The sequence below is a fragment of the Chrysemys picta genome, chromosome 2, assembly GCF_011386835.1.
Source record: "Chrysemys picta bellii isolate R12L10 chromosome 2, ASM1138683v2, whole genome shotgun sequence".
Classification (NCBI taxonomy): domain Eukaryota; kingdom Metazoa; phylum Chordata; order Testudines; family Emydidae; genus Chrysemys; species Chrysemys picta.
Genome location: NC_088792.1, coordinates 68,692,622 through 68,708,533, shown reverse-complemented (window position 1 = coordinate 68,708,533; position 15,912 = coordinate 68,692,622). Strand labels below are relative to the sequence as shown.

The 15,912-nt window shown below is 39.6% G+C and overlaps 1 protein-coding gene across 5 annotated transcripts in view; it reads right to left on the bottom strand.

Moving 5' to 3' along the window:
• GALNT15 (polypeptide N-acetylgalactosaminyltransferase 15) overlaps positions 1-15,912 on the bottom strand; it is a 35,878-nt gene that overhangs the window by 8,906 nt on the left and 11,060 nt on the right. For 4 of the 5 annotated variants that reach the window (XR_006177189.2, XM_005297030.5, XM_008170463.4 and 1 more), the window contains 4 exons: positions 7,488-7,655; positions 5,059-5,176; positions 4,042-4,236; positions 636-767 (listed from right to left, as the gene is read on the bottom strand). Coding sequence is in view for 4 of the 5 variants with exons in the window: in XM_005297030.5 (XP_005297087.2) it covers positions 636-767; positions 4,042-4,236; positions 5,059-5,176; positions 7,488-7,655 (613 nt within the window). In the remaining variant the exon portion in view is untranslated. The remainder of the gene's footprint in view (positions 1-635; positions 768-4,041; positions 4,237-5,058; positions 5,177-7,487; positions 7,656-15,912) is intronic. The other variant, XM_065587050.1, reaches the window with a different exon arrangement.

The following is a 15,912-nucleotide window of genomic DNA, read 5'->3' as shown; positions in this document are numbered from 1 at the left end:
TAACTAGTAGTATATTACATTACAGTTTCTGAATCTATCAAGCGGAATGCTAGGTCTACGTCTACCCTCTGAGCTCAGGATGAGATCCCCTGCTCATGTACCATACTCGGTCTCACTCTCGTTGAGGCACAGCTAAGCCTTTTCACATTGGGTCAAATTCTGAGATCCTTACACAGTACTTACTCTTTTCTTGGGCAAATTCTCATTGATGTCAATAGGAACTTTCCTGAGAAAGAACTGAACAGAAACTAAGAGTCTGAGGATTTGGCTCATAAAACAGTTTTATTAAATGTGTGTTTTAATAAGTTATAATTATTAAATGTGAAATCCTATAATTTTTGGGGAGGCAGCATGAGCTAGGGAATAGGGCACTGGACTGGGAGTCAGGAGAAGTGGGTTCAGTTCCTGAGTTGGTACTTGTTGTGTGATATTGGGCAAGTCACTTTCCTTCTCTGTGCCTTTGTTTTCCCTCCAATTCTTTATCTGCCTTGTCTATTTAGATTGTAAACTGTCCAGGGCAGGGACTGTCTCTTACTATATGTTTGTACAGCACCTAGCACAATGGGATTCTGATCTCGGTTGGGGGTCTCTAGGTACTCCAGTAATACAAATAATAATAATAATTTCCCTCTTACCTTGCCAGAGAATCTTGGTTTGTACTCTGGTGGGTGGAGTTCGGGGTATACGTTTGATATAAACCAATGAAATTTTCTACAGCCCAGTCGCTTTTGCAGCTGAAGGCGCTCGTTGCAATCTGGCTTCTCAGCCTTATATGAGAAAGCATATGGCAATTGAATGGATAGGAAACAAGTACTAATATATTTGTTTTTGAGAAGCTGGAAAAGAAATATACTGCCCAGGGAGGGCTCAGTTCTGCCACCCCTTATGTACAACAAGTTACAATTAGTGTCGTGTCTCTCGTTTGCATTACCACTAAAATAACATTTAGTCTGGGGTGGGAAGGGGATTGAGCGTCTCAAAGATGAGACATGGGGTGGGAATAAGGATTTTCATCATCCATAACAAGTGTCATTATCTTGCAAAATCAATAATTCTTTACCCTCTTTTTAACAAAAAACAAATTCTACACTAACTGCACTGAAACCAATGGGGCTGTAAGAATTTGGCTTATTGATTGCCATTTAATGCCCTGGCTTTAACAGACCAAAATCTGCTCTTATTTACATTCCCTTTGCAGTGTGGATAAATGAGCCTAGAAGTTGGTCTAATATATGCAGTAATGCTGATCAAATTATATATATAAACAATTGATTTGATTATTTTCCCCATCAATTGCTCATCATATTATGTGAATAATTTGTTTCTGCAGATGCTGTATGGGGCAGGAACCATCATTTTGTTCTGTGTTTGTACAGGGTCCAGCACAATGGCGTCCTGATCTAAATACTTTTCAAAGTCTGACCCCCCGCAGTTCTTAGCAATCTATTGCACCCTTCTGGCCAGTGATTTACTTATTTCTTCAGATTTTTAAAATTCAGCTCTTGGCACCCACCTGTTGCTTTGAGTGCCTATGTCATACACTAAAAATTGCAACATAAACAAAGGACTACCCATAAATATATCCCCCTCAGTCCACCCACTCCTCGATCGCCTTCGGGAAGAGAGAAAGATACGAGCTTTGCAGCCTGTCCAGAAAGCTTACAAGACTGGGTTCTGGCAGACCAAGTGAAGGAGTAAGTTCCAAAACCAAGGACTCCTCGTGGAGAATATGCTGCTAGCAGCTCCTTGTCATTTATACTGAGGGAGCTCCAACCTGAATGCCTCTGCTAATCCCATCTGTATCAGTAAATCACAGGGGATTTGTCTCATTAATACCAGTCCAGCAACTCAAATCACTAACACAAAAGTATCAGGGTCACTCAGACCCATCACTCAGGAGATCTCCAGTGAATCACAGAAATCAACCAGGAGTAAAATTTGTCTGTGGATTCCTTAAAATGGGACAGTACACATGGGAATTACTGGGGTCTAGGAAGCAGATGTCAGCTGGTGTCATTTTGTCATATTAATTACAGTTTAGATTTGGTGCTGGAGGCAGGAGAATACTGTGAAGCAGGTCAGTCTCTAGCCAAAACAATCTGAGATGAAATTGTGGCTATAAGTTTAACCTGGTTTAAAGAAACAAAATAAGCTAAAAAATTGAAAGTGAAAAGATTTATTCATCAATACTAATGTTCATGCCATAGATATCCTGGGCAGAATACAGTTCAGACCCAGAAAAAATAAATTCTGAATGGAAAAAAATGTATAAAGCAATCTAAATTGGGGTTACATTTTTAAAAAATTACCTAGTAGGAGTCAATGTTCAGCTAATATTGCCTGGATTTTTCGAGGGCCAGTAGATGGCCCTATTTACCGTATCAATTCAACAAATCACTCAGGGACAAGACTATTATGATGATTGCAAGTAAATGCACGGCAAATTATTTCATTCATTGCCTGTATGGATTAAAACACCATGCTATACTAGCACAAAAATACTGTATGTGCAAGAAGGTAATAGATTAACTTACAAACTGTTAGGCTGAAAAATCTACCATTGTTCCTTATCCAGCCTCCCTTGCACCTTCATTGTCACTGTTACATATATTGAACTTGCACTTCTGTACTTTGGCACAAACATATCACCATGTTGCCCTCTGATTTTATTTCAGAGACCGTTTCTCAGGCCTTTTCCTCATCAATTCCCCCCCCTCCCCGTTTTAACTGGTTATTTATGTTAGCTGACCATGAATATCATTTGAGAGTATTTCATATTTGTGAGGTAATAACAGTAACCTGGACAAAATAAACACTGAGGCCAAAGGCAAAGGTTTTGATAGCAAATAAACTTCAACACTGAAATCCGAAGGGTTTACAAGCTCAGGATAAAGTTATTACCTAGTTAACAAGAAGCGCCTTCAGTTAATTATTAAGTAAAATAAGAAACCAGTCATTGATCTCTGCCAGCCTGGGCTCACATTCTCCTCTCAGTTACACTGCTAGCTCATTGACTCAAAGAAACTGCAGGGGTATAAATTAGATGCCAATTTGGCCAATGGGGTTCAAGTCCTGCAATTTAAGTAACAAGAGAAAAATCAGATGAAAAAAATTAGTTTGACACAGTCTCAAACTTGTCATAAAATTTAGCACGATTGGGCAACTCAGGACTGCAGCAACTGGGGTTTGGCAGGTCAGGATTGAAATGCAGTGCCAAAATTGTTTGAGGAAACCTATACAGTGCTAAGTGCCAACCCACGCACTGCCTAGCTGTAGCATTCTCATCAGTCTTCAGTTTTGTAAGCACAGCATTTTTAAATTAATGACATCTCTCCTTTACTGAGTCTACTTTTTCACCTGCTTGCTAAAACTGCTCAAACTTCTGACCTACCAGTGAGTGGAAAAGGTTGCTGGTATAATGAAATGTACCAAAGCCAAAGAAATAGGGCAAGCAGCAGCATTGTCAACAACTCTGCTGTTTAGAGATTTTAAGGCATATTTCAGTCACAGTGCTGAATCCAAACAGCCACCAGCTACGCTATGGTTGTGGAGCATGCTGAGTCACTCCAGGAGGATTTGTGAGTAGTGATGCTTTGCCATTCTGGTTCCACACCCTAAATGTAAGACAGAATGGCAGCTGGTATCCAATCCTCTTTTCAACGCATCCTTATGACTCCTCAAATGAAAATCTAATTGGTGTATAGTGGTTGGGGTGTCTGTTGCTCTTAGAACTTTTCTGTGTGCTTCACTCTAGTTTTGTGAGAATACAGCCAATTTCTTCTGGACAACCATGAGCTAAACAAGACGTCACCTTTTCAGTGAGTGTTATACCTTAATAAACACTTTCCTAAATCTAGTGCACTGGGTGTCTGTTTCTCTGCAGACAAAATTATTTCCTCTGGAAGTGGCTAAACAATAGGTGGGACGTTAACAGACAGCATTAATCAGCTACGAAAAGAAAAATTCTCTCTCCTCCCCTTCCCCAAATGGTAAGGATTTACTTTACTCCTTCCTGAGATGGACCATCACTTATGTCTTTACTTTACTAATTAGGAATGCCGCTGTGTCATGCTTGTAGAAAATCTCTTTAAAAGAATCCAGCCAGGTCTCTGCTATTCGGATTTTGTTCCTCACTGCAGCCTCTTCGTTGGGAAAAGTGTGCGGGATACGATTTCGATAAATGTGCCCCACCCGTGAGCATGGAAGGATTTCAACAGAACCACCACAGAGCCATGCCTGTAACACAGATGAAGACAAAAAGAGTTCTAACATGGTGTATCCGCTATGCAGGCAGTACATCGCTATCAACACCATTTAGCAAATGGTAAGTTGCCTAGGTGTGCAAAACAAGGTGAAATAGACACTGACACAAGTAAAAAATCTGTTCTGGACAGTAGCCTTGTGGGTTCATTTTATCTGATAGCAATACTGATGGGGTCAAATTATGGGTGCCCCAAGGAGGAGGTCATCAGAAGGAGGAGGAAGTCCATTCTCCCAGTACACCCATGAAGGAGGCAGCTATAATTTGGCTGCTTGTGTTCTGAGGCCTTATCTAGACTAGGATTTGGAAGGTGTTAGCTAACATGTATTAACAGCCTAGTGTAGACAAGGCAGCGTGTCTTTAACATATGTTTAACTTGTTGATTTACTCGAGCCTTTAACATTAAACGTTAAATGTGTTAAAGATACACTGCTTTGTCCATTTCGGTTGTTAAGATTCTGCAACTAACACTTTCCAAATACTACATATATGATAGGGTTCATTTGCAAAATGCAGCTTTCAGAAGGTGCTAAAAATATTATCCTTTCATGAAGTGAGGGTCAGCCAGTGAGACTTTGTTTTGATGACATACTGCTTCTAACTTAGTGGTTCTGTGTGTTGTCACTTGACATCTTGCTGGAGAACTCTAGGGGTAGGTTTCTGTGAGAAAACAGAAATTTCTCTCTACCTGATGCAGTTTTATACTCAGTTTTTATTTTCTAAGTTGCCTCTGGGCTCTTAAATATTGTTCTCTTCAACACACAATAGTTACTTGACGTTTCTATTCAGATTCTTACCCTTATGGATAATTCTAGGTTTTCTGCCCCCCATAGAGTCATGTCGGAATCATAAGCGCCAATATTTTGGAAGTAATGTCGGTCCATTGCCACTACTCCACCAGGCACCACAGGACTTCTAGACAAAGCACAGTTTAAAAGTGAATCTTGCTGCAATTTAGGATGGAGAGTTAAACAGAGAATGAGATTTACTCTGATCATGGAGAGGTCTCTATAAAACAATGTATGATCCTGTGGTGGGCCTTACAATCACTGAGAGGGTGGCAGGGGAATTTTAAAGTGTGAACTGTGTTTCTAGTTTAAAAGGTGTGTGTGTGTGTTGCTTTCCACTTGATTTTGGGACTTTGCAGTGAGCCACTTTGCTGTTGGGAGAGAGATGGGGCTCAGGCTATTTCTCAGTGTAATTTATTTATTTTACAAATGTACACAACTGCTGTTTACTTTAAATGGAGATGGCCAAAACTACACTTGCAGACAAGACACTATTGTGTAAAGCTCTGCAGACAAGAAGCTGCTTCCTTCCCTCTGACCCTCTTGCTCTTAGCACCCTCTCTGTTTTTGAGTCCTGCCCTCAGTCTTCCCACCAAGGATACCCTTTACCCTAGATTTTAGGGCTTACCTACAATTTTCCCATGTTTGAACATGGTTATGAAGACCTGAGTTAGCTGACCTGATGTTGGCCATAAGTTTGCGGTCAGCGTGGACCGGCCAAGCGATGTGCCTGGCATCGAGTCAACCAAACTGTGGAATCACTACAGGCTGCTGCTCCTTTGATCTCTCAATAGCTGAGTTCTGTCTCTCATGTTATTGCCTTATCTCTTCCAACATTCCTCAGCCCTCTGTGACCTCCAGTCCATTCATGTCCATGACTGCTCTTCTACACTCATTCCCTCCCCCCCACCATTCTCCCTGCTCACTCCTCTTTCTCCACTGACTCTGTTGCTGAATCCCTTCTCTCCTCCACCGTTGACTCTTTTCTCCTTCTTGACCCCTATTGTAAACCTTTGTCCTACTAACCCCCAACCCTGGCTCACCTTAACCTCCAATTTGTCTGGTCTTGATCCGTGCCACTGAATGCCCCAGGAATCATTCTCATTGTTGCACAGACTTCTTCCACTATATATTTGTTCTCTCTCCCTTCATTTTGCCATTTTTCTTGCCAAACCAGCACTACACTGCCACCTTCACTGCATGACTCTGTCCTCCCCACATTCTCTGTCACTACTGAACAGACCACCATCCTCCCTGTCACTCAATAAACTGGGTCTGAACTTCAACTCCTCCCAATTCGGACACTTCTAGGTGATATCCAAATCTTGCAGCCTTTTTCCCCCTGCACAATATTTCCAGGTTCTAATCTTTTTTCTCTGTTCACCCAGCTAAAACCTCCCCCAGATTTTTATCTCAATTACTTCAGACATCCTCATCACCTCCGCCAGGCCATAAAAATAGAACAGATAAGATGACCCTCACATGTTGATCTGATCACATCTCCCCATTTGAAGCCCTCCTCTGGCTCCCCCTTGTCTACCTCCATTAAGCTCAAACTTTTTGTGGCCGCCTTTACGGCTCTGCATATCTCTGCCACACTTTATTTCTCCCTGCCTGTCCCCCCTGCTCCACCTCAGTCATCTGCTTCTCTTACCGCAATTTCCACACTTTCTTCTACTCCATATGAAATCCTTTTGCTTTCAATTTGGAGTTAAGTGTCTTAGTATCCTTGAGGATCTGGGCCTAATTGAGTCCATCAACTATTAATCTATTTCATTTATCGCATGACTGACTTGTTCATCTCTATGGAGGGAGGGAAATAAGGAACTGAAGCTGGAAATTGGTACAGGAGAAAGAGGCAAGAGAGGAATTGTTGAGTGAGGGTCAAGGGATGGGGAAATTAGCATATTTTTAACTTATACACACAAACACAAAACATATCAACATGTAATTAATAAGCCATGTGACTATCATTATCCTAATAACTTTGTATGTGGCATCTTCCCCTCCCCCTCCTTTCTTTTCAGTTTGCATAGGTGCTAGAACTGGGGGTGCTGCCACACCCCCTGGCTTACAGTGATTTCTGTTATATACAGGGTTTACAATTTGGTTCAATGGTTCTCAGCACCCCCACTCTACAAATGGTTCCAGCATCCCAGTCAGATTGTACATTGTTTGGATCTGTGTCTGTGTCTGGAAAGCACATGCAATAATGTAGGCTCTATTGTAGTCTAATAATATTATTAATAAATTAAAACCTACTGGATATGTAAACTTAATGTAAACCAATAACCCTCTCCTCTCAAAAATTATGAGTCAAAAAAAATTATGAATGTAATCCTGTCTCTTCTCAATTAGCTGGAGGGTGTGTTAGATTTTGTGATTGTGATTTGATTCTGCGGACATGAGAGTAAGCATATTGGCTGATGAACTGTTACCTGATGGGGCTGATGGCAGACTGGCGTACCTTCTCTTCATGTTCTGGCAGCGGCTCCCAATGGAAATCTAATTTCCAATCAAAACCACCTCGTTGCAGATCCACAGAGTGATAATACTGAAAAGTCTTCCAGTCAATGACATCTAGGACAGGGGAGACGATTCGATTTCTGAAAAGAATTTATTTTCTTTTGAAAGCCAAGTTGGGGAATAAGTTGACAGTGTGTTAGTAAACCATTTGTTCTAGGATTTGACCCTGAAAGGTGCTGAGCACTCCTGTGAGGTACTGATTGCCCGCAACTCCTCTGCTGATGGGAGCTGAGTGTGCTCTGCCTATTGGAAGATTGAACCTATAGTGAGTAAAGTAGGGGACACTAATTTATTAAGAATGAATAAATCACAGTCATTTCACTGTTAATTTGGGTCTTATTTTGGTTGCACTATAAAAATGTACAAACACAGAACCAAGAGATGTCCTTGCCTGGGTGGAAATGGGATTGATGATTATAATTGGAACTAGACACTCCCGCTTCACTTTGCTGCTACTAGATGAACACACTCTAGTCTATTGCTTCTAGTCTAAATATTCTTACATAGCTAGAACTGATAAACTAATTGTAACATAGTTTATTTTAGAATAAGATTTCATTTTTGAGTGAGAGAGATTAGGAAGGGAAGTATGAATGGGGAATTATTTAGAATAAAAAATTCAAAGATGCTTGACTAGGAAGGCCAGATTTTTATCTGATGTATAGTTGTGTAAATCTAGAACTGTGAGTTTTCAACCTTTATTCATTTTGAATGGAGGTGCGGACCTCTTTGGAAATTCAACCTGTGGTCTCTGGACCCCTACCATAGAAGTCTTAGACTGAAAACTGACTGAACAGAATTCAACTATAAATGATGAACATGCTCAGCACAGCATTTGACACAGCAGGAGACAGGGCGCTAAACAGTGGGCTTCTCTAGTAATGACAATACTTCCAGGTTTTGACTTGTAGGTGGGGGTATTCACATACCCAATGATTGATCAGAAAAATGGAATGCCTTTTGGGGGATCTGAAATTTTATTTTCATAGTCACCTTTCCCGGACCTCTTAGACATAGTCTGTGGACCACCAGGGATCTGCATACCACAGGTTAAATACCACTGATCTAGAATAACTGAACTGAAGTAAATATTGTCACTCTGTATTTACACTGGTATAACTGAGATAAAATTCTGGATCTAAGGGTCTGATATTAGCATAATTCTTCTACTATTATATTTTCCATTCATTTACATCTCATCCTTTCTGGATCTAGTTAGTTCTAGTTGCCAATATCAGAGCCCAATCCTCCAATAACACTTTTGACTTCAATGTGATTGTTTGTGACAATAAGCACTAAAACCAGTAGTGTTTTCAGGAGAGGGTTCTTTTTTTTTTTTAACTATATGTTGTTGTTTGTTTTTAAATATTGGACCCAGACCTTCAGTGCTATGCAAACAAAACTTCTGCACCACCTGGAATGGGCTCAGCCAATCAGAAAACCAGAACCAAACCAATCTCAACCACCAAGCCAGGTAAAAATGTGCTTCCAAAACAACCTAGTATTCTGAACATTTTGCACAATTTAGCCTACTCTCTTAATCTGTCAGAAGCAGAGTAAGTGAGGCTGTTTAAAATTTGTTCAGCAATGGAAAGATTGATATAAAACTAAAACAAGCAAGTTTTTTAAAAAGGGACTTTTGGATAAGCATTAAATAAAAAGTTTGCATGTGGAAAATTATGGAACTGAAGACAATTGATGATGACAACTCATTGGATATGCCATATTGCACCTTGCCTCAAATTCTTCAGTAAAAGAACCAGTAATCTGTTTTCCCAAATGAATTATATGCACTACAAACTGATATCTGTGTTTGAAAAGTATTACTGTATAAATGATAACACACCTTCAGAATTCCATGCTTTACAGGGTTTTAAGATACCATTTAGAAATTTAAGAGTCAGATCCTTAGATGGTATAAATAAGTATAGCTCTATTGCAACTAGTGGAGCTGCACTAATTTACAGCAGCTTAAACTTCAAATTGTTAGAAGTTCTGATCATAAATAAGGAATCTAGCCGCTTTAATTTTAGTAAAACTAATCAACAGCCAATTCTTATTTTAATCAAGTGTTGGCTTATCTTTCTTGTGATATTAAAGTATCCTTTCTAAAACATCTGTTTTCTGCATGTTCAGTGGTGGATTTAGTGTTTGCATGGCTAGAAATGCACATTTTCAGCCAAAGGTAATTGAAAGTTGGAAGATGTTGCTTGTAATTTGTTTTGTTCTTAATACAGTAGCTGGCAGACAGTCAGCACCTTCTCGGAACTTTGCAATGAAATGTTCACACTGGCAGACAACTGCTAATTTTATTCCATGGAATCTGAAGAAGCAGGGGTGGAGGGGGGAGGAAGGAAACTCAAAAAGAACTGGCAACAATGCTTTGTCCAATGTGAGTGGGGCATTATTAATTTGTGACTATTTCAAATGCCTGGAGCACATGAGACCTACAAAAAAGCAAACAAACATAACTTCCTGTTTGGGGATTTCTAAACCAAATACAATTGCAAATGAAATGTTTTCCCATTACCCTTTACATAAGCTGTGGACATTGTGTTCTTTTCTTGTAAAAAATATGAATAATAAGAGAAAAATAAGAATTAATTAACCAATCTGCTTAAAGTTTCATATACTGTAGACTGCTTTTAGAAGGGCTTTGTATTGATTTGTACCATGCTTTGCTGGGAAAGAAATAGATTGTTAAAATGAGCACAGGTAACGAAAACAACTGTACAAATGTTCCTATTGTCCTCAATTCACTCTGAGTGGATCTTTTCCTACAAAAATGAGATGGCTTGGGAATCCAAGCTACATGTAGACTCTCTTGCTCAGGCCCAAATTTGGGGCAAGCATCTGCCTTTGGGCACTGTCTGGGCACCTGCATTTCCACTGAAATCACCTTGCAGGATAAGCTCCCAAGAAAAATAACATTGCAGAAAGTTTTAAATGAGGTGGAGCTAATAGGATTAAAAGGAAGCTTCCACAAGCAGAAATGGCTAAGCAAGCACTTCAGCATGGGCTTAGCTTCAAACACATGAAAAGTCCCTTTGAAGTCAATGATTCTACTCACATACTTAAAGTTAAACATGTGCTTAAATGCTTTGCTAGACCAGGTCCTAAATCAATATTTGTTTTTAAAAATTCCAGAAAATCTATTCCCGCTGTGGCCTACAAGTCTCTTAGATCAACATTTTCAGGTTTGGGTACTAGATATCAAAATCCATATTAATCATTGCCTAAATCAGTGGCCTGATTTTCAGAGGTGCTGAGGTCAGTTGGGAGCTGTTTGGGTGCTCTGTACTTTTGAGAATCAGACCTCTTTTTCATGAATCGTGCCTAACTTTAGCCACTCATATTTGAAAATCTTAGCTTTCGACCTTAACTTCTCTGCTTCAATTTCCCCACCATTTCTAAAATGGGAGAAATACTTATCCACCTTTGTAAAGGACTGTGAGATCTTCAGATGAACATAGTATATAAGTGCAAAACATATTAATGAGTATTATTCTAGACAAGTGGAGGGCATGAAAAGTAGAGCTGGAAGAGAGACAAAGTCTGTGATGTCAGCTACATAGTTGCAGGGGACTAAGTATGTGCAAGGTTTTAAAAGTAAGGTCAGTGTTGAACAGGATACCAAAATGAATGTCGAGCTAGTGGCATTGTGTGAGAATGGGAGTGATGAGTTCGTGCTTCTTTGTGCATGTGAGAAGGCAGGCAGCAGTTTTCTGTGAATTTTGGAATCTGGAAAGCTGGGATTTGCAGGCCCTACAGAAGGGAATTGCAGTAGTTGTGCTGAGAAGAGATGAAGACATTGTTTGATTTTTGTAGAAAATATTTACATTCTTCATGCTAAATCAGCATAAAACTAACACATGCACAGAAATCTTTTAAACAATAGAACCATTTTTGCCTGATCCTGCACACCTGGCAAAACTCTGATTTCTAACAGCAGCAAACAGACAATGTGGCAATTTTCAGTGGCTGTAGTAATTCTTAATTATATTTAACAACAATTTCATAAATAATTGGTGATCTACATTGTAGAACTAAAGAAGGAATCATGGAAGCTGTTCCATACCCCTAATGTATATTTTCCAGGTCTAATATATCTTTTTTTAGATGAGGTGACCAGAATGACACACAGCATTCAAGGTGTGGGCATACCAGGAATTTATATAATGGCAATATGATATTTTCCATCTTCTTATCTATCTCTTTCTTAATGGTTCTTAACATTCTGTTAGCTTTTTTGACTGTTGCTCCACTCTGGATGTTTTCAGAGAACTATCCACAATGACTCCAAGATCTCTTTCTTGAGTGGCAACAGCTTAATTTAGACCCCATCATTTTGTATGTATACATAATTTGGGATTATGCTTTTCAATGTGCATTACTTTGCATTTATCAACATTAAATTTAATCTGCCATTTTGTTGCCCAGTCACCTAGTTTTGTTAGCTTTGGACTTAACTATCTTGAGTAATTTTGTATCATCTGCAAACTTCGCCACCTCACTGTTTATCCCTTTTTCCAGATCATTTATGAATATGTTGAATAGCACTTGTTCCAGCACAGATTCTTGGTGGACCCCACTATTCACTTCTCTCAATGATGAAAACTCACCATATTCTCATTATTCTAACCCTTTGTCTCCTATCTTTTCACTGCTGCACTGTTTCACAGTAAATCTATATTTATGGTTCAAATAATTCGTCCTAAACAAGTCTTACTTGAGGGTGTGTGCACATGGTAATTATTTTAGGAAGATTTTGTAGTTTCTGGGAAAAGAATTTTGATAAGGTTATCAACTAAAGCCCGAAAACCAAAAAATAACACAAAGTAGTCAAGTAACCCTGCTAAGTGAATTCAGTAATCCAATAAGGTGTATAGTGATCCTTTTTCAATAAGGATGGAAAGATTCTATAATAATCTTTCCTTTCTCTAGCACCTTTTATCACAAGGTATTCCAAAGGACTACATAACCTTAGGCAGGATGTTCTTCCCAGTAAGCCATAGGCTGGTGACTCAGGAGCTCTGGGTTCCATTCCTAGCTCTGCCACAGGCTTCCTTAGAAAAATTAACTTCACTTCCCTACTTCCTCATCTGCAAAATGGGAATAACAGTGTTTATCTGCCTCAAATGGGTATTTGTAAAATCCTTGAAATCCTTGGGGAGAAGAACTATGTAATCAGCAAATAATATTTTACATTCATAGACGGAGCTGGCAGTCACACCTATAGTTTAGCTTGCCTAACATTCTCCTATTGAAACTTACCTATAAGGAGCACTTTGATGATCCCCTGAAATGTAGCTCCCTCTGGGATGGAATTCAGTGGCACACAGTAACACTACCCAACATCTGAGGACAGGAACTGGAAAATGACACACCTAGCTAAATCTTTAGGGGAATGTAGGCAGGCACTAGACAGCATGACGTTGGCATTAGTGTGGGGTAGCAGAGTTACCAGCATGATACCTGAGGGCACTGTATTGTAGAAATTAGTTTATCTTGGATGAAACAAATATACTTGTCTTAGTTAAAGATCCCATGGCATTTCCCCCAAGAAATAAGGTTAACATTGATATCCTGCATAATTCATAGATTCATAGATCTATTCTATTAATTACATACTGCCTACAAGTCAGTGGGAACTGCAGGTGCACAGCAGGTCTGAAAATCAGGCCCTAGGTGTCCAAGGTGAGGCATCCTAAAGTTAGCGGGCACTTTTGAAAACAATTGGCCTGATTCATCAGCTCCACTTCCTGGAGCACCTAAGTATTTCTTAGGGGTCTGCCATCCATTCTCATGGAGTCTTGGAAAATGGGAACCTTTCTATAGATAGACCCTATCAATATTCTCTATTTTAATGGTTAAAAAGTCTACACAAAAGGTTTTAATTCCATATGGCTTTTTTTAGAATAATTTATATACAAACTTACTGATTTCATCCCTGTTGAATTGTACAGGTCTTTTCCATAAGAGACTGAGGCCTTGTCACTCTGAGGTTTTATGAACTGGTTTAGATACACCAATATAGCTACACTAATACAAGCCCTCAGTGTAGAAGTATTGCACCGGCATAAACTGTGATTTGCACCTGATTTGAAACTTGTTCAGTTGCACCAGAGCAGCTAGAACAGCATAGTCGCACTGGTGTCTAAAACCCCAGTGCAGAAAGTGAGCTGGTTTGGGATTACCATGTAATTAGTCAGTATTTTATATGACAAGGAATCTGTGCTTACTTGCATTAGGTAATCTGTGCATTACCTGCACTATTTTCACCAGCTCCTACTGCGTTAAGATAATAAATGCAACTCGGGAGACCTGCATTCATAGTAAAGTTTCGAAGCTGTATTAAGTCAATGTTCAGTTGTAAACTTTTGAAAGAACAACTATAATGTTTTGTTCAGTTATGAACAACTTCCATTCCCGAGGTGTTCGTAACTCTGAGGTTCTACAGTAAGTGCAAAGTATTATTAAACCATCTTTCTGCTGCTTATTCTTCAAACTTGCTTTTGCAACATTATTGATTCACGAATGTATTTTGAATCTGGGGACTGCATGATTTTCACAAACATCTGAAATTGTTTGCTTATGACTATTTCATTGATATCAGAAATAGAAGACCAAAAGTATGATGCTGTTGCCTGAAGCCTGTATTTTGTATTTCAAAAGGAATAACTTAACTAGAGTTGAAACTGTCTGTGTAGATAAAATACCTGATTCTGCCTTCATGTTGTATATGACATTAATACCACATTTGTCTCCCTGGAGTAAATTAGTCTGAATATATAAAAATAAAATTTGTTTTGTTCTTTCTTTCCCTTTTTAACATTAGATCTGGGAGAGCATTGGATTGTTATTGGTTAGAACTCATGCAAAGGTTCAGACATCAGAAAGGCTGTATATAACCTGGGCAGTTGCTGAGTCACTTTCTGTAGCTGATGAAGTGCTCTCCTACGCTAAAGCACTTTCTTTTACAGCTAAAGTGAGTGAGTGACAACTTAATTAGTGCACGAGGAAGAGAGGTGGGTGTTTTGTGAGTCAGTAAAACTTTGTTTTCTGCTTCACTTTTGTATAAGGGGTTGAATATGGATTCAATTTCCCAGTTCCTCACCTACTTAATTAATTCAAGTTTATTATACTAATGCCTTGCACTTCCATAGCATCTTCCATCCAAGCACCTCAAAGACTTTATGAAAAATAATGATGCAACTCCCTCCTCCCCTTCACCATCACCATCAGATAGATGGTATTAGCATCATTTTACAGGTGGGAAAAGTGAGACATAGTGAGGTTAATAATTTGCCAAATGTGTTAGCAAGTCAATGCAGAACCAAGACTAGAACCCAGCTCTCTTGATTGACAGCCCTGTGTCTTAACTACTACACAATGCTCCCTTGCTTGGAGTAGGAACACTTCTGCTATGGTATTTAGAAAGGGACGATTTGGGCCTCCACTGTTTTCCAAATCAGGCTACATTTCTATTCATGGGCCAGAAATCCTGAAGCCTTTACTTAGGACTAAATCCTGGCTCCCTGTGCAAAACAGGAGTAAACAATCAGCACATTGGCTCTGCACAAGGGTTGTTGGTGTGTGCTGCAGGGGTCAGAAGCCTTTCCCATGGGTCACAAGGCACCAGTGAAGCTGCTACATGACCACTATGGAACCCTCAGGATGACAGTAGCATTAGTAGCTTCCTCACTCTCTTGCCATGGTGAATTTTAGCCAGTGAATCAGTGTGGCATGAATTTGTGCCATTGGATCCATGGGCCATGCCTCCTCTCCTGCTCTTGTAATTCCCCTGTGAAGAGGCATGTAAAAAGCTTCCATGGAGCAGTGCGTCACTGTGACTCTCCTTTAAGGCTTTCTGTAGCTCTTTTAGGGTACGTCTACATTGCAATCAGGAGATAGGATTGCAGCAGGTGCAGACATTGGATACTAGATCAAAGCCAGCTTGAGTCACAACAGCAATAAAGCTTCAGCAGCATGGGCCACAAATAATCCAGAAGACAAAGCAATCTGCTTTCACTGGGAAACCCTTTTAGAAAAGGGCAGACATGGAATCCTAGAACAGTATTGTATTCCACATACTTGCAGCATCTTTCATTTTGCATTTGAACCATGCAATCATCTCTGAAAGCGAACATGAATGAATTTAAAAGCAGCCATTGTCAGCAGTAAAAGCAGCTCATTTCATTGCCTGGGAACAACGTTGTTTACAGCTTCTTACTATGGTTACTTACTGAGCTAGTAAGTGTTTTAAAGGAGGCATTATACTTTTCTTTTCAAAATACACCCTCACCCCCTCAGCAATTCATTGTATTACAAACAGCC